Here is a 20,878-nt window from a genome sequence, read left to right on the forward strand (position 1 = left end):
CATCTACTGTTACTAATGAAAAGTTTAACTTGAATCTGATTTCTCATCTCTTTGTAATAAATATTTTTCCTCTCTCTGAAGAAGTTTTTTTCAGATTTTGGACTCATTTTTAGTATTCAGAAGTTTTACCATAATGTATAGGTTTTTTTCTTTAATGTATCCTTCTTGGAATCTATTAATCTAATGACTTTTTTTTTTTTCCACGCAAGCTCTTTTTACGCAGTTCTCTCCCATACCTGTTCAAGGCTGTTTTCCCTCTTTAAATTCATTCCCATCTTCTCTCTGTATTTAAGGGTTCCTCACACTTTCTATCTCACCAGGAGCTTCCTTGCTTATTTCCTACTGCAGCTACATAGCCACCTGTGTATTTGTTTGTAATATATCTTCTATTATTTCTAGGTTTTTGGTGAGAAGGAAAGAGATTGTGATGTCTGCTTAGTTTGCCCTCTGGAACCTCAGTACTTCTTTTTATGATTTCATCTGCCAGAATTATCCGCCTCTAGTCAGGTTGCACTTGGATCATATTCTGACTTGTCAGTACTTCACCTTCGCTCGTCAAATAGCAGCATCTGGTATTTTCATGTCTGCTAACTTCAGCCTAGAATCTTTTGTTCAGTGTATATGTACATTAATTACTGCAGTCATTTCAAAACCTTAACTGTAGGTCATTGAAATGAAACTATATCAGAACAACTTTCTGTAATGTACATTAGTTTTAGAAAAACTAACATGCGAAAGGTAAGGGGGAGCCAATCTCCTAGCTAACTGGCAACTGAAATTGTAAAAGTTAATTCAGAGAGCAAGCTAATATGTTGGGAAGAAATAGCAACAGCAGCAGGGGAAAGCAATATGAAAAGTTGGGTTGTGGGACAGGATAGAAGTAGAAATTGCAGAGTAGCAGGGGAAGCAAACTCTGATGGAGAGCAGAGCGTAAATTCTGTGCTCTGCATGTTCATGGAGATTTTCTTGCTTTGACAGCTGTATGTGTGAATCTCCATCCTGTGGTGGGTGAGAGAGGCCCTGGATTTGAGGGCTCTGGAGAGAAACTTTCATGAGGGTCTCCAGCATCCTGTTGTCCCTGAACCTCTTACTTAGCAAAGCACTGCCTGAGCTCACCCTTCTCCCAGTGTCTCCATCCTGGAAACCATCTCCCTTTGTCTTTTTTCTTTTTTTCCCTCTCAAATTGGCTCACTTTTACTTATGTAGAAATCTGAATAGATAGGTACAGAAATAAATTTACAGAGCTATCTCAATTTTAACAAAATCAGAATCTAAATAGTCTTATTGAAATGTTTAAATAATTTTCATGAAACAACCTCAATACTAATTTTATAATTGATGTCTAGGCCTTCATTATTTTCAGCGAATTATAGAATTTTACATTGTATTTAATATTTACCTCAATAAAAAAAACCTTTGCAATTGAGTATGTTTCTAGAGGTAAACTTTTATGACACAGTGAGCTATTGTGATCAAGTAAATTTTTCTTTCTTTTTAGCATTTATTGTGTTTAGCCCAACATTAAATATAATCTGTAAATCTTAGTTAACTTTTTGTTTTTCTCCTTTTGAAGTTGTTCATCAGCTGTCTTAAATGAGCTTTAAAAGTATTAAATTTAGAATTTTAAACTTCTGCACAAAGCTACAAGATGCTTGTTATCCCTTTTGACTTCACTTAACAGGCTTAAAATGAAAAACAGTTTTAATTAATCCTTTATGCTCCTTTAGGACTTAAAAATAGGAAAGAATGAAATTTTCAAACCAACTTACACTTCTATTGAGCATATAATTCTATTTAAACATATAAAAATATATTTAATCCTAATTTCATAAAGTTTTAAATACTTCGGAATTAGTCATTCTGAAAAAAACAAGTAAACAGCACAATACGCACTTTAAACTTTCAAAACCAGTAAGAGCTAATTTCCTCAAGTGTTAAAACATATTTGCAACATAAAACACCCAAATATTAAAACCATTCCACATGCTTTAGTAGAAACTTAAAATTTAAAACATTTTACCTGGAAATCTAAACTAAGTAGGCTTTGCTTGGTGTCATTTAAGTCTCCAGATGAAAATGAAACAAAACCAGAGCTTTCTTTAAAACAAAGAAAGGAATGTTGAAAAATACTGACTTCTTAGTAAAATCTAAAATAACTGCGTCCCTTGGGGATACATGCCTTTCAGTTCTTTGTACAGAAAATCAGCCAAGCGAGTAACCAGGGAAAATGGTTACCAAGGGAAATATTTGTTCTAAATCACAGAAAAAGTGGAAAGCAGCAGTGGGGGAAAAGTATTAGTTTGGAGTCTGAGAGGGCGGAGTTGGAAGCACTGAAGTGGGGCTTGATTAAGAAATGTGTGATTTTCACAGACTTATTGCATTAAAAAAAAATCTTAACATTCATACTAGCCTGCATATCACTTGAACTTTATCAGACTGCAGAGATGGCTCAACAACTCATTGCCAAGTTATGCGTTCCTGGGATGCCTTTAATCTGGTTAACGTTATTTAACTCTCTGGTCCTCTCTCTGCCAGCCACACCAATCTCACACTCAGTATTGTTAACAAAACATAAAGCTGTTACATATTAATGTCATTGAAATTATGTAACTTCCAACCTTGAAGCAATTAACAAGAAAATATGCAAGGGAACTATGAGGCTTCCGATTATAGTGAACTCTGGCGAATGAGTTGTCTACTTCAGCCTGTTTCTTCATCTGCAGATGAGCGGGTCTGAGACAGCTCAAGGTCCTAGGCCCACAGTGCTGCTTATGGGGACCTTGGGTGAGTTCCTACTGTTTCTGACTCAAGTTTATTCTCTGAACAGCTGGGATGGTAATACCTATCTTTCAAAATTTTTTGTGCAGATAGAACGAATAGCATATATAAAATGCTTATCTTAGACTAGGTAATTATAATATCTTTTTTTTATATTCTTACTTACCTCAAGGGTCTACATTATTTGACAGAAGAATTTCATTTCTGTTTTTCCAAAATGTTGACATGACCTGGATAGATCAGATCAAGATGATGGACTAATAACCACGTGGGCTACCCAAATTCCTAAAAATATCAAAAACTGTATTTGTTCTTAAAAATGTAACACTGCACTTCAAAATAATTAATACTGTTAGAAGACAAGAAATTTTGAGAAATTTCTTCAAGTCTGAAGGCACGTAGGCTCTGTCTGATAGATGACACCCACCACACCCCAGAACATGTGTGAAAGAGGATAGCTCTGTGGGTGTTCCAGGCTTAGAAATTATAGATCCTGGGAATGGTGAGATTCATTGGCAAATTGCACTCAAGAGTAGCAGGGCATATGACCACAGTCCTCCTGATGTCTCCATCATTTGTTCAAGTATTAAGCATTTATCCCTAAATTGAACCCATCTCTGCAGTCTGATAAAGCCCAAGGGATGTACAGGCTAGTATGAATGTTAAGATTTTGTTAATGCAATAAGTCTATGAAAATCACACATTGGCCTTGGGTGGCTGGTGGAACAGGGAACCCCCATGTTCAGAATCCAAACTAGCTCAACCCAGTACAACCACAGAGTTGACCATCTCCACTCACACATTCAGAGTTTTTGGTCAGTGTTTTTAACATGAGCAGATAGCCCAAGATTACCAAACATTTGGGAAGATTCTAACATGAGAGCTAGGAGTTCCCCTCACCTCCCCCTACAAATACCTACGCACAATAGAAAAGAGCTTTGGAGATTAAATCAACCATGAGATGCCACGACACACCAGTTAGAATTTCAAAAATCAAAACACAGACAATACCAAATGTGGGTGAGAATGTGAAGCAACAGGACTTCTCATCATTGCTGGTGGGAATACAAAATGTACAGCCACTTTGGAAGGTAGTTTGGTGGCTTCCTAGAAGACTAAACATACTCTTAACACTGCAATTTATCCAAATAAGTTGGAAACTTATGATCCACACAAAAACCTGCACACAAATGTTGCCAGTAACTTTTTCCTAATTGCCAAAACTTGGAACAACCAAGATACCCTTCAGTAGGTGAATAGATAAACTGTGGTACATCCTACAACAGAATATTATTCAGTGCTAAAAAGAAATGGGCTATTAAGCCATGAAAAACACGGTGGAATCTTAAATGCATGTTACTAAGTGAAAAAAGCCATTCTGAAATGGGTACGTACTGTGTAATTCCATTCTGGAAAAGGCAAATCTATGAAGACAGTAACAAGGTCAGGGGTTGGTGAGGGGAGGAATGAATAGGCAGAACACAGAGGATTTTTAGGGCAGTGACAATACGCTGTATGATATCATAATGATGGATGTATTTCTTTATTCAGTAGTCTAAACCCATAGAGTGCGCACACCAAGAGAGAACCCTAATGTAACTATAGTCTTGGGTGATTATGATTATTGGCGTAGATCCATCAGTTGTAACAAATGTACCACTCTGAGGGATGTTGGCAATGGAGGAGGCTGTGTGATGGGGGATATAGATGGGTAAACTTCTATACCTTCCTCTCTATTTGCTGTGAATCTGAAAGTGCTCTAAAAAAAAGTCTTTTTAAAAAATGTGGCCTGATTTGAAATATATACCTTGTTTTGGGAGGAAAAAAAAAGTGAACGACATACAGTGTTAGATATATTGCTTAAGGCAAACAGAAACTCTTATTTTCTTTAAGAACACTTTAACAATAGCTGTACTCTGTCCCAGGATTTTACTTCTAGGAATCCATTATAGAAACACATGTCTGTCTGCACAAGTGTGCCTCTAGAAAAGTACTTTGAAGCGTTGTATTTATGGGGCAGGGGGTGAGGGAGAGAAGAAGAATTAACTCAGGTATATACTGATAGGGCAAAGTAGGCTGTCCAAAAGCTATGTAGTGAGACAGAAGTAACTCTGTTATACAGGCATGCAGAGTTGTCCACAACACACTAAAAGGAGGAAAGACATTTCAAAACAGTACAAGTGCTATTATGTTACCTTCTTTTAATGTATACAATTTAGCATCTTCTAGAGAACAAATTAGAAGGAATAAACAACAAACTGTTAGTGGTTATCTTTGGGTGATGGAATTATGGGAGGATTTTCTTTTGTAATTCTGTATTTTTATAATGTTTTGAGTTTTTAATACCCAGATCAGAAAAAAACAGTAACTTTAAGCAAAATTAAACCATCAGAAAAAGAAGTCACGTAAATAACAGCATAGAGGAGTAACCAAGATTACCATACCAAGATTGGCAAGGTTGCAGAGAGACAGATCATACAGTTTCTGAGGTCCCTGCTCTAAAATCATGTGGTTTAATGGACTGTTCCATGAGTCCGTCTGCAAAAACTGTTCTAACCACAGCAGGACATGGAAAATGCTGGTGTTAGTGTTCTCCTCCCTTTTATGATTGCAGCCATAACTGTGTCCTAAAACTTGGCTCTGACAGCCGCTCTGCAGACTCGGTGCTGGTCACCAGGGAGGATGTGAACAGGTCCACCAGCACCCAGGCTACAAGCACGGCCGGTGCTGGTTCCAACTCCAGAACATGTGTTTGAGTAAGGTCACCTTTCCAGTATTTTCACCGCTGTGGTATAGAGAACCAATGAGTTAGTTTCTCTTCCAAGGGTACAGGTGTTTTCCATATGACAACTTGTAGGTAACACTTAAGATAAGGCTAAAGTTTGGAAATATTAAGTAGGGCCCCGCTCAGAAATGGAAGTCTTAACCTTGCTTCAGTATTCTATATCCCTTCCTCGTGCCACAGTCAAATGCCTTTTCAGCTAACTCACACTGAAGTATGACATTTGCTTCATTTACTTTCATTGAATTTACCCTCTCAAAGGAGTATTTACATTTAAATGGAGCACTAATGTATAAATATGCCATAAGAAATTCCTGTATCATTCACCTGCCAGTGGACATTTGGGTTATTTCCCCTTTTTGAGTTTTGGTGCATTTTTCCAGATTGCTCCCCCAAAAGATTCTAGTAATGTATACTCCCACCAGGAATATATAAAATGTCCATTTACCTGCCACTCTGTTTTTTAAATGATTTTTGTATTTTTGAATAGGTAATACATATAAGCAGCATAAATTTCTTAGATACGCAGTTCAATTTTTACAGTTTTCTGTATCCAGTACTGGCAGATGGGGAGATTCTACCAACCTTCCCATCAAAGACAGCTAAAAAAGCTAGATCACTATTTTTTTTTAATCTTAAAATTATCAGTAAAGTTTTTAAAAACAGACCATGAGGAATCACTGGGCTCAGATCTGAGAGGGTTCATGACCAACTTTTTGCCTTGGCGGTGTTTGTCAGAAATACTGAAGAGCTAAAATATCAATGAGATAGAAAAGTTAATACAGGAGACAAGGGCAGCAATGCCAAAAGTTAGATTTTTTGAAACAAAACTAATAAAATTTGCAGCAAGACTAATGCGGGAAGAAGGGAGAAAGGACAGATCACCAGTATGAGGACTAGAAAAAAATGCCATTACTACAGATTCTGAAAACAGTTAAAATAAGAGGATATTATGAACAACTGTGTGTCAGCAAATTTAGATGATCTGGACAATTCCTAGAAAAATGTAATTTAGTAAAACTGTCAGAAGAAGAAATAGAAAACCTGAATTGTCTATAACTATTAGATCCATAATTTTACACTTCCCCACAAAGGATACTGTAGGCCTATCTTAATCAACAAAGTCTATCAAACGATTTTTTAAGGTTAGCATAACCATACAACAACCTGACGAGGACATCGCAAGAAAGGAAAATTGTAGATCAGTCTAACTAATGAACACAGATTCAAAAAAGCTAAGATACTGGCAAACCAAGTCTGGTAGTGTATTTATAGAAGACTGTATCATGACTACCCTAGGTTTATTCAAGAAATACCTGGTTGATTTAAGGATAAAATCCAAATATTATATGATCACCTTAACATTTAAAGAAGGAGGAGAGAAAAAAAATAATAAAGAAGGAAGAGAGAAAACTTTTACTATAATAGAAACAGAAGGTAACTCCTTAGTTTGTCGGAGTATCTACAAAAAATCAACACGCTTCCACCCCTAGCTGTATACCCAAGAGAAGTGGAAACGTAAATCCACATGGAAACTTGTACACAAATTTCCAATTTTGTAGCCACACTACTCATAACAGCTAAAATGTGGAAACAACCCAAATATCCACCAACTGATGGGTGGGTAAATAAAGTGTAGTCTGTTTCTACAGTGGATTGTTCAACAATAAAAAGGAATGAAGCACCAATACGCATTACCACGTGGATGAACCTCAAACATTATGTTCAGTGCAAGAAGCCAGTTACAAGAGGCCTCGTATTATATGACACCATTTATATGGAATGTCCACAATAGGCACATCCCCAGAGGCAGAAAGTAGACGAGTGGTCATTGGGATGAGGAAGATGGGATTTGGGGTGGCAGGATGGGGAGTGACTACCAGTGGGTAGAGTTTCTTTATAGAGTAATCAAAATGTTCTGAAAATAGGCAGTGGTGATGGCTCCCAACTATGAAGTTTTAGTATTAAAAACCACTAAATTATATACTTTAAAAGGATGAACTTAATGATATGTAAACTATATCTCAGTAAAGCTATTTAAAAATACACGATGGTTAAATATTGGAATTTTCCCTTTCAGGGAACAAGACAAGCAGGCCCACTGAAGGTCCTGGCCAGTGCAGTAAAGCAAGGAAGAGAAATTAAAAAAAAAAAAAAAGGAATAAGAAGAAAATTGAGTAAAGAAGGGAAAAACTAGCCCAGGTGAAATGCTTGTATATATAGAAAATCTGAAATGAGGGGAGGACAAAATGTGTAAAGGGGATCAACTGTATGGTGACAGATGGAAAATAAATTTCTGGTGGTGAGCACATTGCAGGGTATACAGAAATAAAATTATAATGTTGTACACATGAAACTTACATAATGTTACAAATCAATATTATCTCAGTAAAAAAATCTGAAATAACTTTCAGATAAATTATTAACTCATCTAATGTGTTTTCCAGATACATAATTAATATATAGAAATCAATTGTGTCTTACTACAGTTAGAGAATGAAATCACAGAAAAGCTATACTTTCCTTTTTTTTTTTTTTGACAGATTCTAAGATGTATATGAAAATACAAAGGCCAAAGAATATCCAAGCCATTCTTTTTGTTTTCACTTGAGGTATAGTCAGTTTACAATGTTGTGACAATTTCTGGTGTACAGGACAGTGCTTCTATCATACGTGAATATACATATACTCATTTTCATATTCTTTTTCACCATAAGCTATTACAAGATACTGAATATAGTTCCCTGTGATATACAGTATACACTAGTTTATCTGTTTTATATATATTGGTCAGTGTCTACAAATCTCGAACTCTCAGTTTATCCCTTCCCACGCCCTTTCCCTCTGGTAAACATAAGTTTGTTTTCTGTATCTGTGTGTCTGTTTCTGTTTTTGTCAATAAGTTCATTTGTCTTTTTTTTTTAAGATTGCGCATAAAAGTGATATCATATGGGATTTGTCTTTCTCTTTCTCTTTCTGGCTTACTTCACTTAGAGTGACATTCTCCAGGACCATCCATGTTGCTGCAGATGGCATTATTTTATCATTTTTTATGGCTGAGTAGTATTCCATTATATAAATATACCACAGCTTCTTTATCCAGTATCTGTGAATGGACATTTAGGTTGTTTCCATGTCTTGGCTATTGTAAATAATGCTGCTATGAGAATTGGGATGTAGGTGTCTTTATGAATTAAGGTTCCTTCCGGATGTATGCCCAGGAGTGGGATTGTTACATCATATGGTAAGTCTATTTTTAGTCTTTAGAGGAATCTCCATACTGTTTCCCACAATGGCTGCACCAAACTACGTTCCCACCAACAGTGTAGGAGGGTTCCCTTTTCTCCACAGCCTCTGTAGCATTTGTCATTTGTCGACTTTTGAATGATGGCCATTCTGACTGGTGTGAGGTGATACCTCATTGTAGTTTTGATTTGTATTTCTCTGATAATTAGTGATATTGAGCATTTTTTCACGTGCCTTTTGGCCTTTCATACGTCTTCATTGGAGAATTGCTTATTTACGTCTTCTGCCCATTTTTGGATTGGGTTGTTTGCTTTTTTTTTTTTTTAATAAGTCGTATGAGCTGTTTATATATTCTGGAAATCAAGCCCTTGTCAGTATCATCTTTTGCAAATATTTTCTCCCATTCCGTAGGTTATCATTTTGCTTTGCTTATTGTTTCCTTTGCTGTGCAAAAGCTTGTAAGTTTTATTAGGTCCCATTTATTTATTTTTGCTTTTATTTCTATTGCTTAGGTAGACTGCTGTAGGAGACCATTGCTGAGATGTATGTGAGATAATGTTTTGCCTATGTTTTCTTCTAGGAGATTTATTGTGTCTTGTCTTATGTTTATGTCTTTAAGTCATTTTGAGTTTATTTTTGTGTATGGTGTGAGGGAGTATTCTAACTTCATTGATTTACATGCTGCTGTCCAGTTTTCCCAACACCATTTGCTGAAGAGACTGTCTTTATTCCACTGTATGTTCTTGCCTCCTTTGTCAAAGATTAATTGACCAAATTTTGTGGGTTCATTTCTGGGCTCTCTATTTTGTTCTTTTGATCCATATGTCTGTTTTTTGTACCAATATCATGCTATTTTGATTACTGTAGCTCCGTAGTATTGTCTGAAGTCTGGGAGGGTTATTCCTTCAGCTTCATTCTTTTTCTTCCGTAATGCTTTGGCAATTCTGGATCTTTTGTGATTCCATATAAAAGTTAATATGATTTGTTCTAGTTCTGTGAAAACTGTCCTGGATAATTTGATAGGTATTGCATTAAATCTGTAGATTGCCTTGGTAAGTGTGGCCATTTTAACAATATTGAGTCTTCTAATCCAGGAGCATGGGATATCTTTCCATTTCTTTAAGTCTTCTTTAATTTTCATAATCAGTGTTTTGTAGTTCTCCATGTAGAAGTCTTTCACCTTCTTGGTTATTTTTATTCCTAGATATTTTATTAGTTTGGGTGCTATTTTAAAAGGGATTGTTTCATTACTTTCTTTTCCTGTTGATTCATTGCTAGTGTAAAGAAAGGCAACTGATTTTTGTACATTAATCCTGTATCCTTCCACCTTGCCAAATTCTTTTATTAGCTCTAGTAGTTTTTGTGTGGAGCTTTTAAGGTTTTCTGTATATAGTATCATGTCATCTGCATATAGTGACAGTTTTACCTCTTCTTTTCCAATTTGGATCCCTTTTATTCTTTTTCTTGCCTGATTGCTGTGGCTAGGACTTCCAAGACTATGTTGAGTAGAAGTCGTTAGAGAGGACAACCTTACCTTATCCCAGATTTCAGTGGGAAGGTTTTCAGTTTTTGACTGTTGAGTACTATGCTGGCTGTAGGTTTGTCATAAATAGTTTTTATTATGTTGAGATATGTTCCCTCTATACCCACTTTGGTAAGGGTTTTTATCACAAATGGGTGTTGAATTTTATCAAATGCTTTTTCTGCATCTGTTGAGATGATCATGTGGTTTTTGTCCTTTCTCTCATGGATGTGGTGTATCACATTGATTGATTTGCATGTGTTGAACCATCCTTGTGTTCCTGGAATGAACCGATCTTAATCATGGTGTATGATCTTTTTTATGTGCTGTTGGATTCTGTTTGCTAATATTTTGTTGAAGATTTTTGCATTTATGTTCATCAGTGATATTGGCCTGTAATTTTCTTTTTTGGTAGTGTCTTTGTCTGGTTTTGGTGTCAGGGTGATGGTGGCTTCATAGAATGAGTTAAGGAGTACTCCCTCCTTTTCAGTCTTCTGGAAGAGTTTGAGAAGGACTGGTATGAGTTCTTTGTATGTTCTTTGTATATAGAATTCCCCAGTGAAGCCTTCCGGTCCTGGACTTTTGTTGGTAGGGAGGTTTTTTTTTATTGCTAATTTGATTTCATTTCTAGTGATTGGTTTGTTCAAGTGGTCAGTTTCTTCTTGATTCAGTCTTGATGGACTGTGTATTTCCAGAAGCTTGTCCATTTCTTCTAGGTTGTCCATTTTGTTTCCATATAGTTATTCATAGTATCCTCATATGATATTTTGTATTTCTGTGGTATTGGTTGTGATTTCTCCATTTTTCTTTCTTATTTTGTTTATTTGTGCTCTCTCTTTTCTCTTCCTGGTGAGCTTGGCCAGAGGTTTGTTAATTTTGTTTACTCTTTCAAAAAACCAGCTCTTGGTTTGGTTGAATTTTTTCTTCTTTTTAAGTCTCTGTTTTATTTATTTCCTCCCTGATCTTTATTATTTCCTTCCTTCCACTGACTTTTGATTTTGTTTGCTCTTCTTTTTTCTGATTCTTTTAGCTGGTAGGATAGATTGTTTATTTGAGGTTGTTCTTCTTTTTTGAGGAAGACCTGTATTGCTATGAACTTCCCTCTTATGACTGTTTTTGCTGCATCCCATAGATTTTGTGTGGTGGTATTTTCATTGTCATTTGTTTCAAAGTATTTTTTAATTTCTTCTTTGATTTCATCATTGACCCATTGGTTTTTTAGTGTATGTTGTTTAATATCCATGCTGTTGTTTTTTACTCCTATGTTTTTCTGTGGTTGATTTTTAGTTTCGTGGCAACCAAACCATTCTTGAAGAAGAATGAGGCTAGAGGACTTCCTGTCCTAAAATATCAAGTCCTATTATAAGAAGCTACAGTAATAAAAACAGTTTGGTAATGACACAAGGGAAAACACTAGACCAATGGAACAGAAAGTAGCAGAAGGGCTCATTCACATTTGGCTACTTAATTTATTGGAGAAATGGCCCTGCTGCATCTGTTTAGACTTAGGGACAAAGACAGAGGAGACTACAGATCTGAAAACAGGACCTGAGCTTGTTCTGTTATGCTCCAGAGACTAGAACCAGAATCAGTGGACAGAGGATATGGACAGGCTGATTTTGGCCAAGTTTAAAAAACAAACAGAAAACCTCTCATAACCAGCACCGTCCAGCTGAGCTGCCAACTGAGATGCTGCATCCATGAGACTGAAAGGATTCCAGTAGGAACCAGATGACATTCTACTGGGAATGCTGTAGAAGGGACTTCTCAGACAGTGGGCTTGATGATGACATTTAAGTGCTAAGGTTCCCTCGTGTCTTTGATTTTGCCTTCTTAAGATGGCAATAGGAACTGTGGTAGTCCACCTTCTCTGGGGACTTCCCTCACTCCCTGAGTAGAGTTTGATCAGGGACCAGGCTTAGTAAAACAGCCAGTGTGAACAATCAGAGGCAGGTTCTAGGTCAGGTTCTCTGTTCATGGGTCCTCCAGTTCACTAGGTCTGCATCCCTTCTTTAAAGTCCCAGATCTCTAGAACAGACCCTGCATCTCCATGCTGAGCATATCAAGCAGAAGACTCATTGATGGGTCCTCTGCATTACATCTGGGTGTGGAGACAGACTCAAGTGACAAAACAGTGCAACTTGAGGATGCTGGGGTGCTGAAGTGTTGATAAGAGGAGATAATCTAATGAAGTCATGCAGTTCCTTGTATTAAGAATTGAGTAAAGAGATGACATTTGATATAACCAAGGTTCTTAGGACCTGTCATTTCTTCCTTTTAGTTTCATTTGATTTCCTGTTGTGCTGCAGGAACAATCAGTTGGGGAGACTGGAAAGGATGAAGGGATTGAGGCAAGAGTGTAGATGAAGGTTTATATATGAGATTACAAATGTGCAAAAAGTTATTAATCAAACTAGCCAATAGCTAAATAAATGACACTGGGGCTACATTCTCTTACCCTGACAGTTATCCTTTATAATGACCTGGAAAGCTGCACTTCTCAGAATTTACCTCCACAAGAACATGGCGGCCCAGGAAGGAGTGGGATGGTGGCCCACCACACTTCTCTCCTACCCCATGCTGTGTGCTTCCCTATGCTTCCAAGTTCTTCCTCAGCTCCATGCAAGCAAACCCTTTGGGCCGAGGTTTGCTCATACTAGCAACTTGGTGTGTCCTCAGGGTGACAGAGCCAGGAAAGGGATCTGCATGGGCCCTGGAAACAAAGCCACTAGGGCAGGAAACCCTGGGGGTATTAGGTTCCCAGAGCATGATGTTGAGGTGGGGGTGCTGGCTGTGAGAGAGCTTGTGGGCACCTTGCTTAGTTGAGGGGGAGCACCAGAGGAGGGCCAGTGTGGAGCCCAGTTCAGAAACTCTCAGAGATCCCATCTCACCCAGGTCTAAGTGTGGGACTAGCATTGGAAACCAAAAAGTATCATGAGTGGAAACCATAGTTTTCAGGGAAGAAAATGTTCCGGGTGCAGGAATCTATAAGAGCATGAGGACGACTTAGGTGTGGTGGTTTCGTGATACAGCACAGTTCCCCAAAATGATGTCTTCGGTGTCTTATGTTTCTGAATGTACTTGCTCTTGAAATAAGAGAAGTGCTATTGTAATGTAACTACAAATCAAGGAAACTGTTCTGACATAACCTGATTTGGGTACAAAAAGTACAGCAAATAAACAAGAAGCAAATAGGTTCTCATAGGTAGCTAAAGAGCTTCTTCGTGAACTTGTCCACGGATCGGGTGGAGACCCTTAACATTTGCCAGTCTGGTCTTGGGTGTGAATTCACACCTCCCAGTTATCCATCCTTTTGGATTCATGACCTGAACCTGAATGACTCAACTGTCTCGAGAGGGTGACATTCAGTGACATTCAAGCCCTGGTGTTAAAATGATGGCAGTGACCGTGTGTGGAAACATGGTGTCCTTGAATCAGCAGCAAGGCATTTTGTATAATCGTACTTTGTTCTTCACCAACTACTGTGCTCAAGCTTCTCTCAGCCAGAAAGAATCTTCCTATATCCTGTCTGGCAGTCCTCAAACTGCCATCTATTCCTTCTACCCTTTCTCTCCTTGATTTCTTGAAAGAGTAATCTACAGAAAATGTCTCCCCATATTCAGCCTCCCACTTGTTCCTTATTCTACTGTGATTCTGCTGCGTCATACATGGTTGTTGTAAAAGTGCTCTCCCAAGCGTCCAGTGGCCCCTGGAAGCCATCTGACCAGCGTTCTTTTTTTCTTGTCATTTTCCTGTTGATTGCTCTGTTCTTGGAAGTCAGTCTGCTCTTCTTGTATCTTTCTCACTTTCCTTCTCATCATCTTTTACTGCCCTTGCCCCACCCACTTGTACATTTTAAATATTGATGTTCCCTGTCCTCCACAGCCGCCTCCCTCTATCTGCCCTTGCTCTCTCTCATGATCGTGTTCCATCCATTAAGCGAACATAAACGAGCACTAATCACATTGCTGTAACATATGCCGGTGAGCTGCGGATCTGTTCTAAGCTCTGAATCATTTCCTGAGCTTTATATTCAAGTTGCCAACCTCCAGTTTTTTAACGTGGCTTGGATCTCTCCCACTCGCTCACTGCCTCAGCGCATTCAGAAGAACAAGGTGTACTTGCTACCCCCTAAACTTGTTATTCCTCTTATGTTCATCCCTTATTGTGGATAACTCATGGAAAGGCAAGATTTACCTAATTAGTGGTTTTACTGCTTGGAGGGGTTTTAAATTTTGGTTTCATCTCTGCTTTTCATAGCTGTTTATTTAAGTTTAGGCTTGAAAGGATATGTGAGTTTATATCATGTCCCTTCAGCCAGGATATTGCTTATCCAAACCAACCTGTTTTAACACTTGTAATTTTCTGACAAGAGTTCAAAAGAGTTTAGGTTACAAGACACATTTTGTACAAAGAAAAATCACATTTTGGTGCTTAGGGCTTAATTTCTATTCTTAAAAACTACAGTAAGTCAGTTTTTGCCAAAAGAGTGTACATTCAAGTCTAAAACTAGAATACATTTTTTTGTTACAACCAAGGAAGCAGAGATAGAAATTTATTAAAGATATATTTCAAATACATATTCAGGGTAAGAACAGTCCTTCCATGTCACGTCATTCATCTGGCTTAAATCCCAGAATGTTCAATACTGATGTATCTCAATGGCTTAATTAGTTTTCTAAGACACATTTAACCTGCTGGAGGCATTAAAAACATGATTAAGGACATACTGTGGCTCCCAACTGCCTGGATTCATATCCTGGCTTGGACACTTACAAAAATATAGCACATTGTTTAACACTTAAATAGTCTTGTAGACTTTTTAAGGACTTAGGGATAGAGTAGATATTTTCAGTATGTCCATTGGCAGAATCAGGTCCTCATCTGTTCCTACGCACTCTATACCTGATGGGGGTGGAAGAGAAACAAAGGAACCAGCACTGACGAGTTCCGGACGTGCCAGATACCTAGCTTTCCACTAGGCACGGCCCTCAGTAAATCCTTCAACCCGGTGTCGGACATTGTCACCCTCCAATTTACAGAAGAAGAAAGCTGAAGGATTACAGAGGCTAAAAGCAGAAACTAAAGCTTCATGGAGTTAAATGATAGGCCTCACTTGCTAAGAAATGGGAGAACTGAGATGGACTTCAAGTTGCTCCACAACAGTCAAGCTGGAGTTACTTTTCAGCTCAGCCCCGCAGCGCTCCCTTCCCCCAGCCGACATGGAAGCGCGAGTAGAACTGTTTTCTGCAGCCCACATCAGCAGAAACTGACTCTCATCACCGTTAGGGCTCCACACCCCCATAAATCCATAGGAGTCAGATGCCTTTGAGATGAAAACCAGATTGCCTGAGTGTTTGGAGAGCAGATGCAGTACAAGTCACTGCAGAGGAGGCAGGGCCGGAATTCAGCCTGGCCTTCTGCCTCCCAGCAAGGACCGGGTGAGTCCTCCTCTCCGACTTCAGTTCTTGTCTTTAGAGAAAGACCCCTGTCGACCATTCAGGTGTTTATCTCTGGCTTTCTGGCTGTGGAGCCCCCACTTGGGGAAAAGCCACCACGGACAGCCTCAGCCTCCAGAACTTGTCTCCTATAATCTTCCTCCCGCAAACCCTGAAGCCCATGCTTCCTTAGCGTGAGGTTTGTAAGAAGATTTCACATGTGGCGGTTTTACCATTTGCTGGGAATGGGATTCTTTTCCACTGATACACTGTCTGAAGGAGATGGCTATAAATCAGAGCAGCCACAATATTTAGAATGGTATTTAGTGAAAAAGAAGACATTGGCAACCAGCTAACCCATCACTCATGGGGGAGAAAGTGAAGCTCCCTTGGAGTTTCATAAATCAAAACATGGTGTGTTTGTCCATGGCCTCATTTTTTCCCCATTACTGGTAGGTGATATCATCTGTTTCATTTCCATTAGAATCTTTCAGCATCCACAAGTAGGAAAAAATTAATATTGACTTCATTATTTATGCTGTATTTCCATTTTTAAAGAGAAATGTAATTTTAATTCTGCCAGGTTTGTGAATGTGGTTTTCAAACTCTTCTTAGCATTTATGGAATCTTTAAGAATTATTCTGGAAATGACTGAGTTTTTTGTATATGTGCAAGGATCCTGTTTTCTGAATTAAATTCTTTTCTTAGTTTTCCCAGATGAAACTCTGATCTTAAAGAGAACAAAACTAAACCCCTCGCCCCCCAAATTACAGCAGAGTAGTAAATTTAGAAATTGCTAGAAAATGTAAAGAAGACTAAAATTATCTGTAATCATACCACTGTTGAAGATAAACTCACAATGCATAAATAGGGGTATTTTAAAATGCAATGCTCATCTTTACTAGGGGCATTTTTCTGCCAGATGAGGAGTTCAGATGTTGCCAGTCACAGGCATATATGCATATAACCTCTGCCTTGCCTTTGGGTAATTAGCATTAAAAACAAGCAGGTATTGTTTTATAAGCTCAAGCCTCCACTTCCTAATAGCCTGCTTTTTCCTTCAGAGCCTACCTAACTTTAGTATCATCTTTTCCAAGAAGCTTTCTCGAGTTCCACACCTCTCCCATGGCATACTGGCTACACTGCTTTGCCAGCACTAATTACACCCTGCTTTATGTTACACATAGTGGTTTCCATGGTTTCCCCAAAGGTGTGTAAATTCCTTGAGAATTTACACATATGGGTACTAGTGATTCATTTATTCAGCAAGTTTTTGCTGAGTGCATCCTGAGCTCATTGCTGAAATCTGTAACAATAAGTAAGGTGGAGATAGTGGTCGATAAAAGTCAGTTCTTGCCACCAAGGGATCGAACGGCTGTGTCAGTGTTAAACAGTGTGATCACTTCTGTGGCTGTTGTGGGCTGTTACTGGAAGCATGCAGGAAATACCTATCTGGAGTTACTAAGGCAGTTTTTAGCCCCTCTCCTTCCAATGCTCAGTTCTCTTGGTTTTTGCAGCCCAAATCCTTTGTGTCACTTCTTGGTCCCCTTTGCTGCTTCCTCCTCTTTGTGGACCTGACCTCAGGCCTGAAGCCTCTGTAGCTACAGTTTCTCTCGAGGTGAGTGTGATCATCTGTAGACTCTCCATATGTTGGTATCTTGCAGCTGCTTTCTTGACATGTCTGTTTCAATGTCTAGGAGTCATCTCAAACCTAAGAGATCTAGCTATTTATTAAATATGACTCCCGCCATATTTAAAACTGAAACTTGAAGGTTAAATAAGAGTTTGGATACAGAGGGACAAGGTAAGAGAGAATGTTCTAGCCAGAGAGGATAGCGTAGGAGAAATGCCTGCGATGAAACCGGCACCCTTTGAGGAGTGAAGGTGACCGGGAGGTCTGGAGGGCTGAGTGCAAGAGAGAAGCGGCCAGATCTCCACGGGCTTTAAAAATGATGTTGGAGGTTTGCGGCTTTACCCACAGGCTTCAGGGAAGGAACATAACCCGTCTGGCATTTAGAGAACTCTCCAGTGTGGCTTATGAAGTGAAAGGAAGGATCGAGTCTAGTGGCAGGGCACCATTTAAGAGACCACTGCAGTAATTCAAGAGAGGGTGAAGATTTCTTTATGAAAGTAGGGGGGAATTCAAGAGCTAATTAGGTAAAATCAAGAAGGCTTAAGGGGAAGGGGAGGAAGGGGAATCAAATATATAAAGCCCAGCTTTCTGCCGTGAGCAGCTACATGGTAGAATAGCCATGTCCTGAGATGAACACAGGGTGGTGGAGAAAGGATGATGTGATCAGGCCTGCAGATCAAAAGAGGAACCTAGACTAAAGATTTAAGATCCCCCAGCATGTGGATGGATGGTACTGAAGCCACAAAATTGAATGGCGATCATAGACTATGATAAATAATCAGGACTTTGGGCAAGATTTATAAGAATTACAGGAACTAAAAGAAGAGAATTTTAAAACTCTCTCCTAAATAAGCACTATCACACATTGTTGGTAGAAATATAAATTAATAGGTTTTTTCTATATTGGTCATTTCATTGGCCTTGACCAAATGTTAACCATTCTGCTTCTAAAATTCTAGCTAGCAAAAATTTTTGCACAAATGTACAAAAGTATCTTAGAAGGATATTCACTGTAGTATATAAAATAGTGAAAAATTACAAAGAACCTAAAAGATTGTCAATAGAAGATTGGTTACATTACAATAAATTGTATATCTATGTAGTAGCTTAACTTATTGTGTTAAAAATAACATAACAAAGTAGATTTATATTTATTGATATGGGATGTATCTTAGATACATTAAATGGCAAACGCAGTCGTAAGTAATATTTATGGCAAGTGTGTTTATGTAAAGAACGCCAAAAACTGACAAGGAAAAAGGAGCAAGGAGTTTGAATAGACTGTTCACAAAATTCAGATGGCCAATAAACGCATGTAAATGTTCAACCCCACTAGTCAAATAAGGGAAAAGTATTTTCAAATCAGTATGAGATACCATTGCACATCAACCAGAATGACTAATAATAAAAAGACTGATGGTAACAATTGTTAGAATATGGGACAATAGCTATTTTCATACACTATTATTGGCTATAAACTGGTACAAACACTTTGATATTACCTACACAAGTTGAAGATACACATACTCCGAGGTTGGTACTCAGAAGAAATGTGTGCACATATATATCAAGAAACATGAAAAAAAAAAAGAAACATGCACAAGAACGTCACAGCAGTGATCATTTTGCAATATATGCATATATCCAGTCATTGTACACCTTAAACTAATACAATGCTGTATGTCAATTATATCTCAGTAAAACTGAGGAAAATGAAAGCAAATGTCATATAAGTAGAAACTGAGAGAATTTACCTCTAAAACAGACATTCATGTTAGAATGAAAGATACTCTTCAGACAGAGGAAGTGATCCAGAAAGAAGGTTTGAGGTGTAAGAAGCAATAAAGAGCAAAGAATATTGTAGATACATCAAACAGTGACTGTATAATAAAGTCATAATAATATCAAGTGAAGTCTTTTTTTTTTTAGCTAGAATTTTAAAATACACAACAGTACAGGGTAACTGAAATTAATATGCTGTGAAGTCCTTTGTTCATGAGGAGCATTGAGACATCGATTAATTTGGACTTCGCTAAGTATGCATGCTGAAATATCTAAGGTAACCATTTGACAAACAGAGATAGAAATTTTAAAAAGCTAATCAAAAAGAAGGCAAAGAGGTAAAAAGTTTTCTTAAGAAAATTACAAAAGTCAGCTGAAGTGTTACTTCCAACTGTGGCAGAATGAAGAGGTTGCTGAATCTTCTCCATAAGAAAATAAGTGTAAAGCTGGAAAAATTGTTAAAAAGAGCTGTTTCAGGACTGAGGAGCTTGACCAAAGGCAAAGAACAAATAGTTTAAAGCTTGATTCTGCCCCCTCCTTTAATATCTGTGTTCATTCATCATTTCCTAGATAGTCATTCTGAAAAAAATCTCTCCCCATTCGTCCTGTACTCTTCACTGTCACTAATGGAACTGAAATGACCATAGTGTTTGTGAAGACTTTTTGACTGCAAGTAATAGAAGCTCTAAATGCAACATGGGTATATTGAAAGGACACTGAGAATACCCTCTTACTGAAGGGCATTAGGAATTCCCAAGGGCCTGGGCCAGGAATGAGGTCACCCTCTGGTCCAGGCAGCCCCCAAGGACTCTCGTCTTGCTTTCTTTTTCTGAGTTGCCTCATCCCGACCATTTTCCGTATGTTGACTCCATCCTCCCCTCAGTAGGTCTTGCCTTCTGCAGAACAGCTTCTGCTGTGCTGACAGGCACACAGCCAGTGCCCCATCTCAAGGAACCCAAGCCTTTACCTTCCCAGATGGGTGTTGCGGACCTCGATTTCAGATTTCTCTGGAGAACCTGATTTGGCCAGTTGGGTCGTGTGTTTACCCTTGCTCCTGTGATCGCTAAGGTCAAGGTCAAGTGCAGGTCATACGAGTTTGGCTGGGTGTTGGTGATTAAGGTAGTACAGAGTTAAACGTATTCAACAGAAGAGTTTTCACATAGATTAGCCCATGTAAAGCTCTTGTAACAAAGAGAAGAGTTACTAATATTTAATATAACTTTCTTCGGTCAGCATGCATTTATCTTTACTTCCTGAAGAGAGCAGCTTTATATAGTTGGAATACTCTCTTGGGTAGCCTAGGGCAACCTTTGTACCTGTTAATCTATCAGTAAGTGTTGATAGATTGATTATTTTTTAGTTTGATTCCTTTAAAAATATTTATGTGATTATTGAAATTTTATAGTTTCTAGCTTGTTCTCAGGAGAATTGTCTTTTAAGTATTATATACAAGATTCAAAGGCTATGGTTGCTTTATTTCATTTTTCTGACTATATACTTAAATTACTGAGAAGTTTTTGGGTTTTTTTGTTTTCTTTTTTTTTTTCTTTTTTAGAGGGTGGTTGAAAACCGCTTGTTATAATGCACAAACAGCAAAAAGTCCTCTCTGGCTAAGGGTTGTTTTGCTTTCAAACTGACTAATTTCAAGTAGGCGTTACTGAAACAAACAATATTTTCACTATGAAATCATCAGCACG

The 20,878-nt window shown here is 38.1% G+C and overlaps 2 protein-coding genes across 13 annotated transcripts in view; one reads left to right on the forward strand and one right to left on the reverse strand.

Moving 5' to 3' along the window:
• The window catches only part of CENPP (centromere protein P), a 220,403-nt gene that overhangs the window by 174,232 nt on the left and 25,293 nt on the right, over positions 1 to 20,878 (forward strand). For 2 of the 6 annotated variants that reach the window (XM_072959106.1, XM_072959108.1), the window contains one exon: positions 7,641 to 7,871. The exons of 2 other annotated variants lie outside the window; for them this stretch is intronic. In XM_072959106.1, the coding sequence (XP_072815207.1) occupies positions 7,641 to 7,757 (117 nt within the window). In that variant the 3' untranslated portion in view covers positions 7,758 to 7,871. Of the gene's footprint in view, positions 1 to 7,640; positions 7,872 to 17,283; positions 17,360 to 20,878 lie in introns of those variants that run through there. 2 more of the 6 variants (XM_072959107.1, XM_072959109.1) reach the window with 2 other exon arrangements.
• ECM2 (extracellular matrix protein 2) overlaps positions 1 to 20,878 on the reverse strand; it is a 71,981-nt gene that overhangs the window by 34,891 nt on the left and 16,212 nt on the right. For 3 of the 7 annotated variants that reach the window (XM_006209213.4, XM_006209212.4, XM_072959097.1), the window contains exon 1: positions 2,021 to 2,175. The exons of 3 other annotated variants lie outside the window; for them this stretch is intronic. The gene's annotated coding sequence lies outside the window, so the exon portion shown is untranslated. Of the gene's footprint in view, positions 1 to 2,020; positions 2,176 to 20,878 lie in introns of those variants that run through there. One more of the 7 variants, XM_072959098.1, reaches the window with a different exon arrangement.

This window comes from Vicugna pacos, chromosome 4, assembly GCF_048564905.1.
Source record: "Vicugna pacos chromosome 4, VicPac4, whole genome shotgun sequence".
Taxonomy (NCBI): Eukaryota; Metazoa; Chordata; class Mammalia; order Artiodactyla; family Camelidae; genus Vicugna; species Vicugna pacos.